The sequence below is a fragment of the Ceratotherium simum genome, chromosome 25, assembly GCF_057802395.1.
Source record: "Ceratotherium simum simum isolate JZ-2026a chromosome 25, ASM5780239v1, whole genome shotgun sequence".
In the NCBI taxonomy this organism is placed as follows: domain Eukaryota; kingdom Metazoa; phylum Chordata; class Mammalia; order Perissodactyla; family Rhinocerotidae; genus Ceratotherium; species Ceratotherium simum.
Genome location: NC_141924.1, coordinates 12,239,430 through 12,261,820, shown reverse-complemented (window position 1 = coordinate 12,261,820; position 22,391 = coordinate 12,239,430). Strand labels below are relative to the sequence as shown.

The window sequence follows — 22,391 nt, the reverse complement described above, 5'->3', positions numbered from 1 at the left end:
CCTCTTGGGAAAAGGAAGGACAGTTATTCTCTAGATTACTAAAGGCCCTTCCTCGGGTCTCAACCACCCTCATGGCCACTGTCCCCCCACAAGAGGGGGGCTTCCTCCAACAGTCCCCTTCACTCCTTCCGACCACCCTTGGCTCCTTGGCCCCCTCGTCCTGCCTCCTTCCAATCATCTCTCCTTCAGGACCATGGCTGCTGCCCACCTGCCCGCCGTCCTCCCCTGCCCTCCAGGGGCCCAGCCAGGCGGCTCCAGAGCTGGGGAGAGCGCCCGAAACGACCCATCAATCGGGCCCCTGGACTCGTCCTCCTCTCCCTCCTCGTCCCACTCCAGCCTCCCTGCTTCTGTTCCCTCAGCAGAAACGCTCTTCCCCAGGACCTGCAGGCTCACTCCCTCTTCTCCAGGTCTTGGTTCAGGTGTAGCCATCTCAGCGAGGCCTTCCCTCCACCTCATTTAAAATGTAATGCCCTCCGACCCCCTTCCCTGCTTCGTTTTTCTCCTTAGCACCTGTCACCAGCCAGCATGCTCCATATGTTGCTTATTTATCTTGTTTGGGGTCTGTTTGTCTCCACTAGAATGTAAGCCCCACGAACGCAGGAGATTCAATCTTTTGTTCACCGATGGACCCTCAGCACACACAACTGACAAAGTAAAGGCTCCGTAAATGATTAATGAATTGAATTTAATGAATTGTCAGAAGTGTCACCCTGAGTTGGTTCCAGGTTTTATTGATTGGTGGGGGCTAGAGGGTTGGGGCCATACCCTGATCTTCAAACTCAAACCAAGTACCCAACCCACCCCAGGCTCAGAGAAGTCAAGAAACTTTCTGAAGACCACACAGCCAAGAAGTGCTAGAGCCAGATATTGAACATGAGTCTCGCTACTCCCTGTTTTGTTTACAGTAATTGGGACTGAGCAGAAAGTTCGTTATCCTTGTTACGAAGCTGTGTTTTCACCCGTTCCGTCCTGGGCTGGGATAATCTGTTCTGGGGCTGTCTCTCCTACTGGTCAACAGGATCCTCATCTCAGAAGCAGCCACATTTTATTCATGTTACCATCTCCCAGTGCCCAGCGCAGGCCTGACATATACCAGATACATATGAATGTCTGAGTGTATTAGTGAATGAAGATGCTCGGTAGTGGCTGGTGGAGTCAGACACACCAAGGTTTTAGTCTTGGCTCTGCCACTTGCTAGCTGTGTGACACTGGTGAGTTAATTTCTCTGATCCTCAGTTGCTCTGAAATGAGCATCTTGGTACTTAATCCTTCAGGTTACTATGTCCTCATGAATGTAAAGATTCTGGAATAGGAGCTGGCACATAGACAGTGCAGAGTAAATGTTAGCTTAAAAAGGGGGGCAGTTAAAAAAAGGGGAGAGCTGTGCATTTTGTCAGTGAGCTCCACATCAGTGGAAGTGTGCAAATGGAGGTTGAAAACCCCCGGGGCATTTCATTTCATCCTCACAGGTAGTTACTATTACTCTCCCCATTTTACAGATAAGAATATCGAGGCACAAAGAGGTTAAGTCTCTAGCCCAAGGTCTGGACTAAAGCCAGCCTAGGGGACTGTGGCGGGAATGAACAAACGGGAAAGAGATCAGAGGGAGCCAGATCCCAGTGCCAGCCCTCTCCAGCCCCTGGGGACCCTGACCCAGCCGCTCAGGCTAAACGTGCGGCAGGTCCCGCGCTCGGAGGCATCTGGGCGCCGCCCGCCTCCGCCCCGCCCCCTGGCCTCGTGTTGTCCAATCACACAGTCTTCATGTAAATGAAGCACTGGAGCGAGCCTATGCGGGAGCGGCAGGGGCGTGGTCTTCGTCCTCCTCCCGGGCGAGGTTCTGATTCATTGTTAAAATAAAAAGGCTGTGACCCCGGCACCGCAACCCAGCCCCGCTGTGCGTGGAAACCCGAGCCGAGGTTAGTACCGGGTACCGGAAAGCGGGGGGACGTTAGGGAGGACTGGTGGAGGGGCGAAGGATACGGGCAGGGACTGGCTGACGCGCTCGGTGGAGAGAGGTCCAGAGGTCCTTTCTCCGGGCGGGGCATGCGTGTCCGCTGGTTTGTCACCGCCATGTCCACACCTGAAGTGCATGTGAGAGAAGGATTTGCCCGTTGGGGAGGAGGAAGTGGGAGCAGTAAGGGGCACGTGGAACAGAGCCCCCCAAACCCGCCCCCGGGGAAACAAGCAGCGTTCTCCCTCCGAGGCGAGGCTCCTTTATGTGGCCAGACCTGGAAAGAACCGCCCGGGCTGGGCGGAAGGGATGCGCGCCCCTCCCCGGGAAGCAGGGAACGACGCGAGGAGACGACGGCCCAGGGGAGCTCGGAGACCCCGGGGCCGCTGAGGGTCCAGTAGGTGCGCCCCCGCCCCCTCCCCAACACACACCGTGCCCTGCCGCCTCCCCAGGTCTGATGGTGGAGGAGCCGGGAACCCTCGCCCTGCTGCCCCAGGGGAGGACTTGAGATTCCCTAGCCCTCAGCCCAGACTGGCAGCAAAGGCCTGATCCCCCCGGGACTCTTTGGAAGAAACTCATCAGGTGAGGACAGGTATGCGCAGGTGAGCTGGGTACACCGTAAAATGAATGTGAGTTTTGGGATGTGGATTCCTCCCACCCCCACCCACCTCCTGGGGCTCTATGTAGGTGAAGAGGGCATCCTCATGTCACTCCTCTGTCCGGGCTTTCCCCCAGGGCATGGTGTGGGAGCCCTCAGTGGTGCCCAGAATGGAGAGCTCTGTGCTCAAGTCAGACACCAGGGTTTCTCTTGGGCTCAGCTGTGCTGCAAACTTGCTGTGTGACCTTAGGTTGTTCACTTTCCTCCATGACTGTGTCCTGGGCTCTGAAAATACCTAGCCAGCCTTTTGCCTCACTCCCAGTGTTTCCTGAGGGACCTGTGTGAGTTGGCAGAGTGACCCAGTGCCCCTCACCTTCACCTCTGAGAGGGTTGGGAGGCACACAGATCTGGGTGTGAATCCAGTTCAGCCATTGGGACCTGGAGCAAGTTCTGGAACTTCTGTGAGCCTTAGGTGCCTCATCTGAAATTGGCATTAATTTTATCTCCAATGCAGGAAAACTGTAAGGCAAGGGGACTCAGACTTTGGGGTGCATTGAATCACCTAGGGGGACTTTAAAATGCACACCCCCAGGCCTCACCTCTAGAGATTCTAATTGGGTGGATCTAGAGAGGGAACTGGGAATATGCATTTTATGAACAGCTCAGCTGAGTCTCATGCAGGGTCCTCGGAACACACTGTGAGAAACACTACAATGACTAGAAATCACTTGTCAAATACTTGGCAGAGGGCCTAGTGCTAAGTAGGTGCTTAATGAGTGTTTGTTGAGTGAGTAAATGAACAGATGAATGAATGGATGGATAACCTTGTTTCCTTGGTCTTTGTCTAGGGGCAAGCTGGGGCTGGGGTCCAGGTTGGCTTCCAGCCAGTCACCTGGTCCTTGCCTCCCCCGTTCTTCCCAGGCCCTGCCACGGATCGCAGGAGCTGCCCTGGCCTCACTCAGCCAATATGGAGGAGGTGGCTGGGAAAGCCCCCTGTGAACACTTTGAGGCCAATGTGCTTGCCCAGAGCTGCTGTCAAAACTGCTTCCACCCTGAGGAGGCCCACAGAGCAAGGCACCAGGTGGGCCGGCTTTCCTGCATGGTCAGCGTGGTTAGGGATGGGGGAGTCCATGCGGACTGGGGCCTGGCTGGGCCACTATCTTGCACTTGAACGCAGACACTGGCCTTCCTCCTGGGCAGAGCCGCAGTTTTCCATCTGTACAATGAGGTGGTGGGACCATGTTAACGTTTCCAAGTGCCAGTCATTCTCCTGCTTTTATGATTTTGTTGTTGTAACCTCATGTGATCTCTTACCTTTTTGCTCTTTAAATCAGTACCCTTTTCTTACTTATACTGAACCAAAACTTTACCGCCACAAATAGAAGACTAGGATCATATCCTTTAGATAGAAGGTTAAAAAGAAACAACAACAGGGGGCCGGCCTGGTGGCTTAGTGGTTAAGTTCACGTGCTCCGCTTCAGTCGCCCGGGGTTCACAGGTTCGGATTCTGGGGGCGGACCTATGCACCACATATCAGGCTATGCTGTGGCAGTGTCCCACATATAAAGTAGAGGAAGATGGGCACGGATGTTAGCCCAGGGCCAGTCTTCCTCAGCAAAAAGAGGAGGATTGGCAATGGATGTTAGCTCAGGGCTAAGCTTAAAAAAAAAAAAAATCCCCCAGTACCAACTGGAGACTTTCTCCTGGAGGGTATGGAAGGGGAGGAGATCCTCATTTTGTGATCGAGGTGGTCTTAGGCCAAGCGCCAGTACACGTAAACCCAGAGCGCCTGGTACACATGCTGTGAGAAGCACGGGACCGTGAATCTCCACGGGCCCTTCCAGCCTCGACCCCTATGGCTCCATAATTCCCAGAGGGTCCTGAGGCTCCTCTTGAGCCCAGCAGCCAGCTGCACGCAGGGCACTAGGCTCAGACAGGTGGCCATCGTAAGGGAGTCGCTGTTCAGCTTTGGAGCCAGGCAGGCGGGAGTTCCAGTCCCGGGTTTGGCACTGACATGCTGTGTGACCTAGGGTCATTAGACCTCGCTGGCTTCATTCTCCTAATGGGTAAAGTGGGGCAACAAGGCTTCTTCTCACTCAGGGCATCTGGCACTGCTCAGCCCAAGTCACGTGTGGCTGATTCAATACACGTTAGCTTCCTCTCCCTCCTTCCCAACCAGAAAAGTAAACGCTGGAGATGCTTTCCTACCTGTCCTGATGCCTCCAATAACAGCTCACTTACCCTCATGCCAAGTTCAGGGCACAGCTGGCTGAAAGCCTGGAGAGGCCATCTCCCGTGCAAATGGCCTCCTCCCAGTGGGTGGGGAGATGGCAAGCGTGGAACAGCGGGAGAAACTTGGGTGCAGACAGTCTGAGTTCCTGTCGCCGTCCCACTACTTACCCGCTGTGTTCACAAATATTGAATAGGTGCTTAAAATGTGCCAGGCATTATGCTAGATGTCGGGGAAATAGTGATAAATAAAACAGACACAGTCCCTGGTTCATGGGGCTTGTGGTCTGGCAAGAGAAATGGAGACTAAGAAAGTGATCAGGCAAAGAAATATTGAATCATGGTTGTGATAAATGTTGTAATGGAACAGCAAGCAGCATGAGGGTAAATGATAGGGCATCAGGGGACGTTTCTCCAAGGAAATGACATTTCAGCTGCTTGGTAAAGGCTGTGGGAGCATTGGCCAGGGAAGTTGGGGCAAGAAGAGGGGAAGAGAACAGTATGTGCAAAGGTCCTGAGGCAGAAAGGAGGATGGAGAGAGGCCAGTGAGAGGGAGGGGCAGAGGAACTCGGGGACAAGGATGGAGAATGGGGTGGGGGCTGGGTCTCGCTGGGCCTTGCGGCCATGCTGAGGACTTTGGACTTTTTCCTGAGAGGCATGGGTCCCACTGAAGATTTTAAACAGGGGAGTGATGTGACCAGATTTGCATTTTCCAAAGTCACTTTGACTGCGGGCAGAGAATGGAGTGCAGGGAGGGAGAGCGAATCTGGGTGACCAGAGGAGTTTACTGACTGCAGACCTCAGCAGGGGATAGAGGCTCTCCGGTCATGAGGATCTGGTGCTGATGAAAGTCTTGCTCACGGATGAGCAGTTTCAAACATGTGCAGTCACAAAATTTGTGTGTTAAAAAAGCATCCCCAGCCTTGATGGAGCTGTGCAGCTACCAGCTGGATCCCTAATGACACCTGGGTGCAAACTCATCCGTGCGGGCCTGATAAAAGTGTCTTCTGGGGCTGGAGCCAGTTCTGACATCTTCAGCTACCTAGAATATGCAGAAATGGCCCCAGGCCCCAGGTCCCAGGGCAATCCTTTCCAGGAAGCTGGCTCTAGCTCCCCTAGGATCCTAGTTTCTGGATGCTTCTCTGCTCTGCTCTCAGCTGAGTCTCCCACAGGCTGGCAGGTGGGGGTGGGGGTGGGGGGTGGTATCCCTGGAAATCACACAGCCTTGACCAGGTCATGGTCAAATTCTGGAGGGAGGGAGGAAGGCTGGGTGGGAGGGTCCTGCTGTATGCCAGGCACCCACATCCCTTTTCAATGTATTTATTCTTAAGTGTATTTAACATTCTATTGATTTAACACTAATAAAATTCTATTTAATGCTTTTATGTTATTTATTAAATTTAAGATGTACGGACCAGGCACTGTTCTAAGCCCTTTACAAATATTAACTCATTTAATTCTCCTAACACCCCTCGGAGATGGGTCCTCTTTTATCTTCCCAGTTTTGTAGATGAGAAAACTAGGCTCAGAGAGGGAAGCCACCGGGCTGAGGTCACTCAGCTGGGAAGTGGAGGTGCCAGGATTGGGCCTGATGTCTGTCTAGGGCCAGGGCCGGTGCTGACCCGCCAGACAGGAAATCAGAGCCGGTGACTGGCTGCTGGGCCTGCTCATGCGCTGGTGGGTAGTGACGGGGGCTGGGGGTGAAGCAGCGGGGAGGTCCCATGACACAGTGGGGGTCCTGCTGGGCCCAGCCCGGCAGGGACCCCTTGGTGATGCCCGGTGAGCGGCTCGCTCCTCAGTCATGCGGCGAGGTCCCCAGGGCGGCCAAGGCGCCAGGCCTGGCTGCGGATCTGACACCTCCCGCTGCCGAGCTCTGATCAGAATCTGGCTCCGGGGCCGGGGGCGAAACCGAACCCAGGCGGGCCTCCTCCGGCTTGGATGGCGCAGCAGACACCGCGGCCCCACTCCTCGGCCCTGCTCGGGTCCTGCTAGTGGCGGACTTCTTGGAACCCGGAAAGTCTGTGCCCCCCCGGGGCGTGGCCTCAGCCCTGGGCTCTGGGCTCCAGGGTCCCCAGGGAGCATGCCCAGGCCCCGGCCGGTGGCTCTCAGGTGAGCGGCGGGGATCAGGTTCCTGCGGCTTGGTGTCCTGCATTGTTCTTGGCTGGGCCCCGCTCATGAAACAGTAATGAGGGGCCCCTGCTCCCGCGCCAGCCCTCTAAGGTTTCCGCTCCTCGGCCGCCGCCGCCACCGCCCGGAGTCGGGCCTGGGAGGGCGGCAGCGTGGGGGCCTGAGCCGGAGCCCCCCGGGCCCGAGGGTGCTGACAGCCGCCGGCCGCCCGCCACCGCCGGAGCCGCCGCGCAGGTAACCCGAGAGGAGGCGGGTGCGGGGTGCGCGGCCGCTGCCTCCCACCGCCGGGGGAGGGCCCTGCTGCCCGGGAGGGGGGCCTGGGGGGGCCTTCCCGGAGGCCAGCAGCTGTTCCCCCTGGGTGAGCCCGGCGCCAGCCTGCACAGGTGTGGCCTTGCTCAGGGCAGGAGGGACTGAGAAGCCACAGCCGGCTCAGGGCCCCCGCCCCCACCCCTAGGGCCTTGACCCTCCGGCCCTGGAGCCCCCCGGCCCTCCTATAGTAGGGCACATCTCTCCTTTCCTCCACAGTCTTATTTTCCCATCTCCTCCTCCCTCAGACTACCTCTTTCTCCCTCAGACCTTCTCCTTCACTCTCTAGGCGCCTTAATCCTCCCACCTCCCCACCCCCCTCATCCTGGTCTTCAGGCTGCTGAAGACCCTTCTGGTGCTTTTGTGCACTTCCCAGCCTCAGGCACACACACATACATATGTGCCAGCACACACATGTAAATAAACTGACAGGGACTTATGTGAGCATATGCATCAGTGCACCCATTGGGCTTGCACACACATACATGCTGTGCACACATGCGCACACACAGGCCTTTATGCACATACCTGTACACATGTGTGTGCAGGTACACTCTGTACCTCTGCCAGCCCCCAGCTTGGGTCCCAAGGGGCGCTTCCAGTGTGATGGACAGCTCTCCTTGAGCAGTGTGGGATCCCAGGAGGAGAGCCTGGAGTCTCACTCACACCCCTGGTGTGGGGAGGGGCTGTGAAGGGGGAGGGGAGCCCCCACGTGGGCGATCAGCTGCCTCCTCTCTGCACTCTGTCCCAGGAGCCCGGGAGCCCTGTAAGTGCTGAGGTGCCCTACTGCGACCTGCCCCGCCGCCCACCTGCCTCTGAGGACCTGCTCGGTGCCTCGACCGTCGGCTGCCAGTCCGTGGTGGGCCCGGGCCTTGGGCCGGGGCCGGAGAGGTGGGTAGAGCCCCGGGGCCTGGGGAGGGGCTTCCGGGGGGAGGATGCCCTGACCCAGCCCACCCCACACCCCTTCACGATGGCAGCATCTGTCCGATGGCTGCTATCCTGGGTCATGTGGTCAGTCCACACGGCCTGGGCACGGGCAGGCGGTGGGCATCTTCCTCGGGTCTTCGCTCAGCTTCGCTCCAGGGTGTGGAGAGGCATGCACCCGCCCTGCAGTGGGCATGGCCCACAGCCCGCCCACCTTTCCTGGTTCCTTTCGCAGTGCTTGAAAAGATTCCACAGTCTCGGCTCCCAGGGGCACTTGGTGTCACCCACCCACCTGACCGTGCACTGCTCTGGGTTCTGGGATTCCCTCCACCCCCAGGCCCGAGCTGAACTGAAGTCCACCTTTGGGCCCTGGTGCCTTGGGAGGGAATGACTAAGGGTCTAGAAACCTGAGTTCTAGCTTCAGCTCCATCCCTGATGCTATGGGATATTCCCTCTTTTTGTACCTCAGTTTCCCTGTTTAAAAAATAAGAGGGATTGAATCAAATCAGCATTGCTTTGGAAACATGTGTTCCTCACAGGTAGGCGTTATTAAAAAACAACAACAACAGCTGTGCCATCAAATATGTTTCAGAAAGTCTGGAATAAACAAAGTTGAACACCGTATCTTTCTTGCAGGACTTGTCAGAGCCTTTAGGTTGCTAGCATGCATTATGCTTCTGGGTGGGGGAGGTAGGAGAGATGTGTAGTGTGTCCCAAACTTATCTGACCACAGACCTCTTTTTCAGGGTCATCACCCATTTCCATCTTATAGGTCACTCTCTGGGGATATTGCCACCTCTAAGTCTACTTGAGCCTAAGTCTACTTGACCTGAATGGCTTCTCTTAAGCAGGGATTTCTCTGCAGCTCCCTCCCTTGGGATCCAGGCTGGTGGCCTGTCACTGCCCCGGAGCCCTGCTACCTCTCAAAGCCCCCCATTAGACCAGCATGATTCTGTATTCTTAGTTGTATTAAGCTTGGGGTCCCCACTCCGGCTCCATGACAGAGCGTTGGGGCTGGGGCCACAGCCCTAGTTCACAACACAGCTCTGTCCTTTCTTAGCTCTGCAACTTTGGCCAGTCCCCTGACCTCTCTGAGCCTCAGTTTCTTTATCTGTAAAGTGAGAATCTTTACACTCAAAGGGAGGCTTTTGTGGGTAAATGAGGCAGCCCATGTAAAGAGCCCCCTTCTACTCTAAGGTGCAGATTCCTGGCCCCTGTGTGAGGTGTGTGTGCCTGGGGGGAGGTGCGGGTGTTACTCCTTAATTCCCATTATTCTGGGGGAAAAAGTCATGGGTCTGTTTCCTCTCCCAGGTGCCCTGCAGGTCTCCCTGCAGAGGGCCCCACCGCCGCCCCCCAGAACGGGAGCCGGGAACCAGAGGCAGTGCCCTATCTGGAGGGCCTGGCCTCCTCCCTGTGTGGCAGCTTCGACGAGGGCCCTGACTCTGGCACCAGCTCCAGCGCTGACTGCGGCGCCCCTGATGAGACCAGCAACCCGTCCTCCACGGTGAGCTGAGGAGGAGGCCGGGGGCAAGAGCAGATCCCCTCTCCGTGCCAGCCCTGGGGTGCTGGCCAAATTGCAGACAAGTCTGAGCCTCTCACACCAGAACGGGGTCAAGGTCCTCTGGAGACTTACCCAGCACCTCAGGCCGACTGGACCAATCCCCCCTGGAAGGGGCGGGGTCTCTGCAGGGCGGGCCCAGGAGGGCGGGGGTGGGGGGGCGGTCTGGCTGTAAAAAGATGGAGGAAGGAGTTTCAGCTGACAGGGAGCTCCGGGGGAATCACCGGTGGGCTTAGGCTGCCCCAAACTCTCAGGTCACAGACGGCTGGGATGTGGGGTGGTGTCCAGGGCAAGAAGGGGGACTGGCCCTGGTCACACACTGCTGAGCCCCATGACCAGCCCCGGCAGAGATCTCCAAGGGACAGGGGAGAGGGAGCAGGCTGGGGCACCTGGCAGGGGCTGAGGGCCGTTTAGCCAGGACAAGAGGATACTTAGGGGAACTTCCAGGAGCATTCACCCCTAAAGGGCCGTCACCCCTAAAGAAGAGGCAGGCCATCCCTGGGACCCCCAGGGGGAAGTGATGGGATGGTCGGTAGGGGCTCAGGAAGGCTCACCACCCCCCTCTGAGGTAGAGACTTCTATGATCCCATTTTGGGGCAATGGATCTCATTTGAGGCTCAGAGAAGGAAAGAATCTTATTTGAGGCCACACATCTGGGCAGTGGTGGGGCGAGGCTTTGAACCCACTTCCTGGAGCCTGGGGGTGTCTCTGGGGTGGGGGCTGCCATGCCAGGGCCCTCCTGCCACATGAAGTCCGACTACCCTGGGTTCAGGTCCCCTCCCATGTAAACCAGTTCCAGCCGTGTGACTTCGGGCACGTCCTCAGCTCCAGCGACACGCCCGCCTCACGGGGTCGATTGGAGATCAGCTGCATTAACACCTGCGGAGCCCAGTGCCGGGCACACGGCAGGCGCTCTTTCAACGTGGGTTCCTCTCCCTGCCTTCTGCCCATCTCCTGCTGGGAGCGCAGGCCCTGGGGTCTCACTTCTTACCCTCCAAGCACGCTTTCTCCCCTTCCCTGGCAGGACTGGGACCCTGTCAAGAGGCGGGAGGAGGCCCCCAGCAGGGACGAGCTCACCGTGATGATCCCGCGGAAGCCGCAGGAGGGGCCAAGAGCTGACAGTGCCCGACGGGTTCCCTCGGTCCTCACCCGGTCCCCTGTGGGAGGAGACGCTGCAGGCCAGAGAAAGGAGGGTGAGTCCTTCTGCCAGGCCAGGTTGGTCTCTGTGACCACGGGTGTGGTGATGGCCAGGGGCCTGGAGCCCAGATAGCCATCTCACTGGCCATCTGGGCCCCTAGGCACATCTTTGGTGGGTCAAGTCTGAGTAATAGTAACAGTTCCTATATAATTATGGAGCAGCCATGATGTGCCATGCCACCTGCTTTAAATACATCATCTCACCATTAGTGGGTTAGGGTCTTCAGGTTACAAGTGACAGAAATTAGCTTAGTAAAAAGTCTAGGGAGATGTGATTTTAGGTATGGCTGGATCCAGGTGTTCAAGCAGCATCAGACATCTGGTTTCTGCTCTGCCTTCCTCTGTGTTGGCTTCCTTCTCAGGCAAACCCTCCCCCAATAGTGGCATGTTGAGCAGCAGCAGTGCCAGGCTGTGTCCTACCTGCTTATCAACTCCCAAGCAAGAGGGCTCAATCTTCCCAATAGATGTAGCTAAAGTCCCAGAAAGGGTTCTCTCTAGGACCCAGCGTGAATCATGTGTCCAACCTGGTGATCAGGGCTGGGATCAGCCCCCTGTGCAAACCTCATGGCCTGAGGGTGGGGGAGAGGAGATTGCCCAAAGGAAATCGGAGTGATGTTGTTCCCAGAGAAATGGAAAAGGCTGCTGATGGGGCCAAGCCCACAGACGCCCATGACACTGGTCAGCATCTTGCTGGTGTGTGAGCCGAGTGGCCTAGGCCAAAGTGTGGGCCCTCCATCCCTGCTGAACTGTGTTGCCTCCTGGTCTGTGTCTTCAGCATCGTCAGGATTTGGAGATGTGGAGCTAGGCCGTCCATGTCCTAACCCCGGCGGGCAGTCCTGGCTTCCCATGGCTCCTGTAGCATTCAGTCATCAAACATGGGAGTACTAACTGTGTGTAAAACCTGGTGCTAGACACTTGGGTGTTCAGGAGCAGGTAGACCTGGTCCCTGCCCAGAAAGCACATCATCTAGTACAGCAGCCAGATGGGAGATGACGAGCAACAGCCCAGGACAGAGACGATGTGCTGTGCTGTGAGCGCAGGGCTGGGTGGGGGACAGGGGCAGAGGAGAAAGAGCTTCGTTCCGGCCTGGGAAGGACTCACAGAGGAGTGCCTTCTGGACATGGCGCTCTGGCGGAGGAAACAGCCAGGCAGACGTTTGGAGGTGTGAGCTGGGGGTATCCTGATATGTACAGCTTGAGCAAAGATGGGAGTGGACGGTTGGGCCAGACCATGCTGGGCCTCAACAGTCTAGCCAAGGAGTTTGGACTTTCTTCTCTAAGTAGTAGGGAGCCACAGAAGGTTTTTGAGGAGGAGAGTGATGTAATTGGACCTGTGCCTTAGCAAGTTCACCAGGGCAAAGGTGGGAAGGAAGAATTGGAGCAGGGCGAGGCTGAGGGGTGAGAAACCAGTAGACAGATTGTTGTAGCCACTGTAGTGATCACAGTTTGGGCGCGAATCACCAGCTGATGCTAAATTCTTGGGTGAAAGGTTGTCGGGGAACAGGATAGTCACACAGTCTCAAAGTGTCACCTGTCAAATTACACATGGATTACAGAGGGAAAAGGCACCCTGAGGGTGGGAAGATCTGGCAGACACCACCTCAACCTAGTGGCCGCTCAGCATCCCAGCGTGGGGCAGACCAGCCTCAGGTGCCCCCAGTCATGCGCTTCCTGCTCAAAATGCATCGCCGGCGTCTAATCCCCACAGAACATCCGACAAACCTACATTGAGGGACATTCTGCAGGGTAACTGACATGAAAGACAAAAAAGCGCTGGGGAGCTGTTCTCGAGTAAAAGAGGCTACAGAGACAGGGAAGTGAAATGCCATGTGTGATCCTGGTTGGATCCAGGATAGGAAAAGACATAGCCATAAGAGATGTTACTGGGACAGCCGGGCAGTCTGAATACGGACCGTGTAGAGAGCAGCACTGTATCCATGCTGGTTCCTGAGTGTGATAACGGAGGAACACTGTCCTTGCTCTTAGGAGATGCGCCAGGAGAGGGATGGGGTGGAGGGTCCTGATGTCTTTAACTCTCGCATGGCTCAACAAGATCCAGAGATGATAGGCAGCTGTAGAGAGACAGAGAGATGATAGACAGGTAGGTAGGTAGGTAGGTAGGTGGATAAAGCAGTGAGGCAAACTGTTAACAGCCGGTGCCTCTGGGTGAAGGATAACTACACGGGGATCGATGCACCATTCTTGCGACCTTCTGTGGCCCGTTGCAATTGTCCAGGTGAGAGATGGAGAAACCTGAATTCGGGCCATGGTTATGGGATGAGGAGGGGACAGAGAAGGAGAGATTTAGGAGGTGGACTTGATGGGACTAGGGACAGGGGGATACGCAGTCCCAGCTTCTGGCCTCGGTGTCTGCGTGGACGGCAGTGCCTTTCGCTGGCAGCGGAGGAGTGGGGAGGGGATGTGGCAGCGCTGGCCGCCCGCGCTGGATCTGAGAGCCCTGAGGAAGAGGGTTAGAGACTGGGAGTGCTCCATCAAGGGTCAGGGCCGTCCTCACTGGCCACTCCTTCTCCCTCGCCTTTGCTCACCCTTCAAATATCAGATGCCCCCGAGCCCAGCCCTGGGCCCCCTTCTGTTCTCTCCCTGCACACTCGCTGCTCGGCTTTCAGTACTATCTGGAAAAATCGATGACTCCTGAGTCTACACCTCTGGCCTTGATTTCTCCCCTGAACTCTAGTCCATCTGTACAGCTGACCTGTCCCCTGGAATGTATGATAGCACCTCAAATTCAACCCAGCACTATTTATTTCACCCATTGGATAAGTATTTCTTGAGCACCTACTGTGTGCCCGGCTCTGTCCTAATGCTGGAGAAACCGCAGCGAACAAGACAGATAATGGAGCTGGCAATCCAGTGGAGGGAAGGCAGACAACACAGATGAAAGCTAGATCGGAGGGTGGTAACTGATTTTTGGAAAATTAGGACAGGAGGCTGTGAGGGCGAGTGGCCGGGCCTCTCTGGGGAGGCGACACTGCAGCTGAGATCTGATTCAGAAGCAGAAGGAACAGCCAGTGCAGAAGCCCTAAGAAGCGGACAGAGGTGGCAGGTTCGAGGAGCAGAGGGAAGGCGGGGAGACGGGAGCATGTAGAGCGTGGGAGAGGGTGGGGAGGAGGCTGGTGTGTGTAGGGGACCATCAGTAACCTGACCCGCCTCCCAACCTGTATCTCCGGCAGTCTGTTCTGTCACCACCTGTCCCGCAGCTCAGGCCCCAAATCTCGTGTTATTGTGATTCCTCTTTCCTCACCCTTTATATCCAACCATCGGCAGTTCTGGTCAGCAGTGCCTCCAAAACGCACCCCAAATCTGTCCCCTTCCTCCCATCTGTACCACTACCCCCTTTGCCAAGCCACCGCTGCCCCTTGTTGGGATTATTGCCAGCGCCCCCTCAAGATCTCCCTTTTCTGCCCAGCCCCCTTCAGTCCACCGCCATCCCCAGCAGCTGGAGCCATCTTTTAAAACTATTAATCAGATCTTGTCACCACCCCGCCCCCACCGCCTGCCCTATCAGGCTCTGGGATGAGTGTGGGAGGAAGTAATAACACGAGGGGAGCCAGTGCCTCCCCGGTTGTGAATGGACTGATAGGCAGGTGGGATTTTGTACTAAACACCTGCTTTCTTGCTCTTAAACACAGGGGCAGTGGGATGGGGAGCCTCACTATGTGACCCGCTTGATCAAAGGCAGTCACCACTGTCCACCTGGTGGCAGGTTACCAAACTGCAGCTGGGGAGGGATTCCTTAACTCCAAGAGGCTAGGAACTCCTGGACATCCCTCTCGGGGCACCTCCCGGCTTGCAAAGCACACTCCGTGAGGCAGGCTGTGCAGAGCCGGGCTGGCTGGGGGACGGGACACCGAGTGCCCTGGGACATCTGTAGAGCCTGCACCGTGTGCCCACTGAGGGGGCTGCAGGAGTCGGGTCGGATCTTGGGTGGGCCAGGCTCAAAGGGAGGCTTGAGATGGGCAGGAAAGGGAAGAAACCAGGGCTGGGGGTGCTGACCCAGCTGCGAGCCACGGGGAGCGATGGAAAACAGCATCTCAGTCAGCACCATGCTCACAGGGCGGGGAAGACTCCAGGACGAGGCAGAACTCGGAGCTGGATGGTGGCAGCACGGTATCATCGAGCACCCACACTGTGTTAAGCACTTTCCTGAGCCCAGGAGATGCGATGGAAAACGAGAAGGGGAGGCCCTTACCCACATGGAGCTAGGAGGCCCGTGGGAGCGGGCAGAGCCTGCCAGTCTTAGGAGATCCCTGGATTTTATTCCAAGCATGGTTGGGAGCCCCTGAAGTTTTTTTAACCTTCTTTTATGAAATAATTTTAGATTTATGAAAGAGTTCCCAAGATAGTACAGAGCATTTCCATTACACTCCTCACCTGGGTTCCCCTATGCTAACGTCTTACATAACCATAGTACAATTACCAAATGAAGACCTTAACGTTAGTACAATGCTATTAACTAAACTACAGACACTGTTGGGATTCACTAGTTTTTCCACTAATGTCCCTTTTCTGGTCCACGATCCCAGGTTGCATTTGGTCCCGTGTCTCCTCCAATCTGTGGTAGGTTTCAGTCCCTCCTTGTAAGCAGGGCCGTCTAACCAGGTTTGCCTTTGGAAAGGATCTCCCTGGATGGAACAATGACCTTGGGCCCAGAGCACGTGTGTTGGGGGCTATGGCAACTATCCAGGTGAGAAATGAGGGCGGAGAGGTGGGAAGAGGCGGATGAGAGAAGCAGGCGGACTTGGAACATGGGGCATCGGTCCATCAGGCAACAACAACGCGAATTTTAAGTGCTGTTGTGTGATTAGTTCTGGTTCTTTGTTAGGTGTTGGAAATGCAGACTTGAGCGACGCCAGCTCAGAGAGGTGGGAGGAGACAGAGGTTTCGAGGGCAGAGGAGAGGGAATCTTAAGCATGGCTTTTAATAAAGGCAGTCGAAGCTCCTTCAAGACCAGCCACAATACCCTTTACTTCTCTCCTGAAGCGCCTGCCCAGGGACATGCAAACAGCTGGTAGCCACCACATGCTCGGTGACCAAGCGACTGAGGGGGTTGGAGGGTGACACCAAGATCATGGTGGCCCCTTCATGGGGATGGGAGTTATGAAGGGGTCACTGTTTAATCCCTTAGACCAGGGCTTCTTAAACTGTATGTGCATGGAAGCTTATTAAAATGTGGATTTTGATGCAGTATGCCAGGGTGGGACCTGAGATTCTGTGTTTCTAGCAAACTCCCAGGTGAGGTGGATGCTGCCCGTTCACAAAAGGCTATCCCATCTCTGCACCCATCTCTTCCTCGTGGCAGCCCTGAGAGGAGCCTGTGGGTATGAGGACCGGGAGATTTCCAGAGCTATCACACACGGAAGAGGCTCATGAGAAGACATGGGGGAATTTCTCGGAATCCAATTGCGGGGAGAACTGGGAATGGAAAGTTGTGAGGCGGCTGCTGCCAGATCCACCTCTCCCTCTCTGGGGTCGCACGGGCTGTTGTCAAAACTGCTCTCTACGAGTTTGCTTGTTCTCTCACTTATCTGTGAACCCCCAGACTACGTGACCTTCCGGCTGTGGAGCGCACCCCCATTGACTGAGTCAGCCTGGGTTTCATTTCAAATTCCCAACCTCAGTTTGAGAGAGGCGCCTGGATCCTCCTCCAATCAGCCGTGATCGGGGGGTGGGGGTGGGGGGGTGGAGTCACTTGGTATGGACGGTGTGTCCTCTAAGAAGAGGGTTGGGGTCTTCCCTAATCATCTGTCCCAGGGGACGAGAAAGGTAGGGTGTGAGAGCTGCCTGGACCTCTCCCTTTACCTTGAACCTCTGTCTTCTCTCTCCAGACACCGGCGGTGGGAGCCGAAGCGCCGGACAGCACTGGGCGAAGCTCCGGGGAGAAAGCAGGTACTTCTCCGTGGAGCGGCACCAGTCAGCGCTAAACCAGGCCACCTCCGCGACACCGCAGAGCGGACCTCGAAGTGCCACCTCCCAGGCTTCCTCTCTCCATTGCTCTGCCCAAAAGGATGTTGCCCAGGCTGCTTCCACACCACCCGATACCCCCCGAGCCTCCTCTCCCCCAAGAATCACCCAACGGGACAACCCCAGAACCTCGTCCACCCAACGGGACACCCCCAGGAGCTCTTCTACACAGCGGAACACCCCCAGAGCGTCCTCTCCCTCAAGAGTCACCCAGCGGGACAACCCTAGAACCTCGTCCACCCAACGAAACGATCCTCGAGTTTCCTCTCCCCCCAGAGCAACCGAACAAGACAACTCCAGAATCTCTTCTACCCAACAAGACAAACCTCAAACTTCTTTTCCTACGTGTACTCCCCAACAGGACAACCCCAGAGCCTCCTCTCCCAACCGAGCCACCCAGTGGGAAAACTCCAGAACACCCTGTGCCCAGCGGGACAACCCCAGAGCTTCCTCTCCCAACCGAGCCACCCAACGGGAAAACTCCAGAACATCCTGTGCCCAACGGGACAACCCCAGAGCCTCCTCTCCCAACCGAGCCACCCAACGGGAAAATTCCAGAACATCCTGTGCCCAACGGGACAACCCCAGAGCCTTCTCTCCCAACCGAGCCACCCAATGGGAAAACTCCAGAACATCCTGTGCCCAACGGGACAACCCCAGAGCCTCCTCTCCCAACCGAGCCACCCAACGGGAAAACTCCAGAACATCCTGTGCCCAACGGGACAACCCCAGAGCCTCCTCTCCCAACCGAGCCACCCAACGGGAAAACTCCAGAACATCCTGTGCCCAACGGGACAACCCCAGAGCCTCCTCTCCCAACCGAGCCACCCAATGGGAAAAGTCCAGAACATCCTGTGCCCAACGGGACAACCCCAGAGCCTCCTCTCCCAACCGAGCCACCCAATGGGAAAACTCCAGAACATCCTGTGCCCAACGGGACAATCCCAGAGCCTCCTCTCCCAACCGAGCCACCCGGCGGGACAGCCCCAGAGCCTCCTCTCCCAACCAAGCCACCCAACAAGAAAAATCCAGAACATCTTGTGCCCAACAGGACAACCCCAGAGCCTCCTCTCCCAACCGAGCCACCCAGCAGGACAAGCCCAGAACTTCTTGTATTCAGCAGAACACCTCTAGAACCTCTTCTACCCAACGGGCTAACCCTAAAACCTCTCGTACCCAATGGGATAACCTCAGAACCTCTTTTACCCAGCGGGACAACCTGCAATCCTCTTCCTTTCGGCGGGACGACCCTGGAAGCTCCTTCCCTCGGTGCTGCACCCCAAAGGACAATCCTGGACTGTCCCCTCCCCATCGCCCTGCTCAACGGCACAACTCCAGGAATTCTTCACCCCACCGGACTAACAAGGACATCCCCTGGGCCTCCTTTCCCCTCCGGCCGACCCCGAGTGATGGCCCCCGAACCTCTTCCCCATCTCGCTCCAAGCGAAGTGAGGCTCCCTGGGCATCCATTGCCCTCCGGCCAACCCAAGGTGACAGGCCTCAGACCTCATCTCCCCCCAGACCAGCCCAGCGGGACCCACCCCAGTCCTCCTCTGGTCCTACCCAGCACAACTTCCCATCCCGGGCCACTGCTCCCTCCCATGGCCCGGGCCACCGCGGTGCCTCCCGGACTTCCTCGCCTCTGCACCCCACTACCTGTGGGGTACCCCAGACCTCTTCTGAGCCCTCCCAGCCTCCATGTGCTGTGTGCATCGGGCACCGGGATGCCCCTCGGGCCTCTTCACCTCCTCGCTATTTGCAACATGACCCGTTCCCCTTCTTCCCAGAACCCCATGCATCTGAGAGTGAGTCGCCCCACTACGACCCACCCTGTGTGCCCCCAGCCGTGTGCATTGGACACCGGGATGCCCCCTGGGCTTCCTCACCCCCCCGCCACACCCAGATCAACCCCTTCCCCTTCCTCCCAGACACTTCAGATGCTGAGATCCAGTCCCCCCAGCATGACCCTCCTCAGTTCCCCCCACCTGTGTGTATCGGGTACCGCGATGCACCCCGGGCCTCGTCCCCACCACGCCAGGCCCCAGAGCCCTCCCTCTTGTTCCAGGATCTGCCCAGGGCCAGCACCGAGAGCCTTGTCCCCTCCACTGACTCTCTGCATGAAGCCCCCAACATCCCCACCCCTGTGTGCATAGGGCACCGGGATGCCCCCTCCTTCTCGTCCCCACCACGCCAGGCCCCCGAGCCTTCCCTCTTCTTCCAGGACCCCCCTGGGACTAGTATGGAGAGCCTGGCCCCTTCCACTGACTCTCTGCATGGCTCCCCAGTGCTGCCCCCACAAGTGTGCATCGGGCACCGAGATGCACCTCGAGCATCCTCCCCACCCCGCCACCCACCCAGCGACCTGGCACTCCTGACACCCTCACCTCGGCCAGGCAGCTCTGGGGGCTCCCGGGGCTCAGCGCCCCCTGGGGAGACCAGGCACAACTTGGAGAGGGAGGAGTACACCGTGCTGGCCGACCTGCCCCCGCCCAGGAGGCTGGCCCAGAGGGATCCAGGGCCCCAATGCAGCAACGGGGGCCGCACCCGCAGCCCTGGCCGCGCAGAGGTGGAGCGCCTCTTCGGGCAAGAGCACAGGTGAGCCCAGGGCAGGGTCATCCAGGTGGGCTGGGAGGAGGATCTACAGCAGGACGGGTGGATGGTTCACAGGCTTAGGTTGCCAGACAGAAAGGGTTTAGACTCCTGCCCTGCCACTAACTGGCTGTGTGAGCTTGGGCAAATTACTTCATCTCTCTGTTTCCGCATCTTAGGAGGGGTTTTTTTGACAATTAAGTGATGCTTGTGCGTAGCCTAGTGATTAAGAGCAAAGACTAGGGTCAGGCACGCTGGGTTCAAATCCTGGGTCAAAGCCACTCTGCAACCTACGTGACCTGGTTAAGTGATTTAACCTATCTGAGCCTCAGTTTCCTCATCTGTAAAATGGGGAGAGCGTTAGCACATTAATTTTCTTTGATGTAGAGTCACAGGTTTATTTTGTTTTTTCCTCCTTCCATGAGATACAAGACTAGAGTGCCCATGATTCTTTTCTGCCTTAACAAAGAAAACCCACAGGTCCCCATGCATTTCAGAAAACAGAGATGTCAATTTAAAACATATGGCCAGAGCCACATATTTTAAATAAGAGAACTCACAGAATTGTAGACTTTTTAGGGGATAAATGTGACTTTCCTGGGACGTGGTGACAATGTCTTGCGAGTCTCCTGGGTCAGCAGCACCGTCCACACAGGCGGTTTAGGACCCAGCAGAGCATCTGCCTTTCCACAGCCGCTGGGAGGGGAAACACTTCCTCCCCATCTGGCTGAGATTTCTTTCTCCAGCAGTTCCAGCCTTGGAGTTTTCAATATCAGGGCTGGAATTCCATTAGAGTCAAGAAAACAGTAAAAAAAGTAGGTCTGGAAGACTCAAAACTTTCAGCACACAATTCAGTGGATTATAGTATATTTACCGGGACCAAGTTGTACAACTGTCACTGCAACTTGATTTTAGAACGTTTCCATCACCCTGAAGGAGCACATAATATTTTGCATCTAGAATTCCTCTCTTTGTTGTCTCTTGGGCAACATTTTCTCTTAGATTTGAATCTGCATGAGAAACTTTATCTCTTATTCTTCAAATTTCCTTTTCTAGTAAGTTTGACCTATTTACCATCCAGGTGACAACTTTTGTGGTCTCCAGTGTTAGTGAAATTCTTTCTTTGGCCTTTTTTTAAAAAAAAAAAAACACTTTAATTTTTTAGAGCAGTTTTACAGCAAAATTAAGCGGAAAGTACAGAGATTTCCCAGACACCCCCATTCCCCCACATGCCTGGACGCCCCCACTATCGACATCCCAGACCAGAGGGGTACATTTGTTAGAATCCGAGAACCTACACTGACACATCATTATCAGCCAGAGTCCACAGTTCACACTGGGGCTCACTCTTGGTGTTGTACATTCTGTGGGTTTGCACAAATGTATAATGATGTGTGTCCACCATTATAGTAACATACAGAATAGTTTCACTGCCCTAAAAACCCCCTTTGTCTCTGGTCTTTTTATGATTACTATTTTTGGTCTGATGTCAATTTGCATATCTTTGACTTTATCTGTTAACTCAGCAGGGACACTAAGGTCTTTAAAACAAAGTTAAATTTTTTTTCTTTCTTTTTTTTCTTATGGGGATAACTTAGAGAGATAAAGAGTTTATAATAGAAGTCCAGAATATGTTTATACTTTCATTAATCATTTAATTGTTTTTACACAGTTACTTCTATTCATTTTATTTTATTCTCTTTGAAGTAGATTACTTTTTTAAAGCTTTTTTGAGGTATAATTGATATACAAATAATTGCATATATTTAATGTTTACATTTGAGCGAAGGAGATTTTTTACCTTTTTTTTTTTGGAAGCTTGGCCCTGAGCTAACATCTGTTGCCAATCTTCCTCTTTTTTTTTTTCCTTTTTTTCTCCCCAAAGCCCCAGTACATAGTCGTATATCCTAGTTGTAGGTCCCTCTAGTTCTTCTATGTGGGATGCCGCCTCAGCATGGCTTGATGAGCGGTGTGTAGATCCGTGCCCAGGATCCGAACCGGCGAACCCCCGGCTGCCGAAACAGAATACGTGAACTTAACTGCTATACCACCGGGACAGCCCCAATTATTTACCTTTTAACAAGGTTTTATAACTCTACTGAGTAAAATCTTTCCTCTTGTATGGCACATTTTCCAAGTAGAAAACCATTTGTCCTCTGAAGATGAAATTTTAAAACCTATTTAAGTATTTGTAAGGGGCAGACGGAAATTTATGAGTGGGTGGCTGGAGAGCTGCACTTTTATTTTCTCCCACTTACTCATTCAACATGTATCTATTGAGCATCTATTCTGTCCAAGCATTGTGCTAACTGAGCCTGGAAATTTTTTCTTAAAGGGCTATCACATTAAAGCATTAGGAATTTTGGCTTAATATCTTCATTTTCCCCCCTAGATGCCTTTGGAATCTCTTATCTTAGAATCATAGAAGCATTTCGTAGTCTCTTGAATTCACAACAGAGCCTTCATGGAATGTGCTAGACTTGATGGCTCTTGTCCTTTAATACTCTCTGGAGGTAGAAGAGCCCTTCCAAACTTCCAAAGGAAACCCGTTTCCTTTGTCACCCTCGGTGCAGCCACACCAACCCTCAGGAACAGGCGGCCCAGGGGACGCTGCTGCTTCAGCATCAGAAAGGCTGGGTCTCTGTTGGAGTCTCAGAATCTTCTTGAGCCCTTCGCTCCTATCTCTCAATTCCACATGGGAGGACACTTCTCAGAAGGAACGATCACTGAGCAAACTAGAGTTTCTATGGAAGATGCATTCCCCTCGAAAGAGAGTACACATTTGCCTCGCCTCCCTGCATGAGTATTTTCCTCCGTTATCCTCCCCACCTGGTCATGTTTGGGGCTTTTGCTTCATGGATGTTCCCACACCCGGTTCTGGGGCAAACTCACGCTAAGCCCTCAGATCTCACAGAGCAAGGAACCGCCCTC

At 55.2% G+C, this 22,391-nt stretch overlaps 1 protein-coding gene across 5 annotated transcripts in view; it reads left to right on the top strand.

Annotated features, from left to right (window-relative positions):
* Positions 1-1,885: 1,885 nt before the first annotated feature.
* Positions 1,886-22,391, top strand: part of TRIOBP (TRIO and F-actin binding protein) — a 55,934-nt gene continuing 35,428 nt past the window's right edge. The window contains exons 1-7 of one of the 5 annotated variants that reach the window (XM_087448937.1): positions 1,886-1,916; positions 2,404-2,543; positions 3,471-3,630; positions 7,963-8,102; positions 9,447-9,639; positions 10,718-10,886; positions 16,736-19,466. In XM_087448937.1, coding sequence (XP_087305063.1) covers positions 3,517-3,630; positions 7,963-8,102; positions 9,447-9,639; positions 10,718-10,886; positions 16,736-19,466 — 3,347 coding nt within the window. In that variant the 5' untranslated portion in view covers positions 1,886-1,916; positions 2,404-2,543; positions 3,471-3,516. Of the gene's footprint in view, positions 1,917-1,992; positions 2,544-3,470; positions 3,631-7,962; positions 8,103-9,446; positions 9,640-10,717; positions 10,887-16,735; positions 19,467-22,391 lie in introns of those variants that run through there. The other 4 variants (XM_087448938.1, XM_087448935.1, XM_087448934.1 and 1 more) reach the window with 4 other exon arrangements.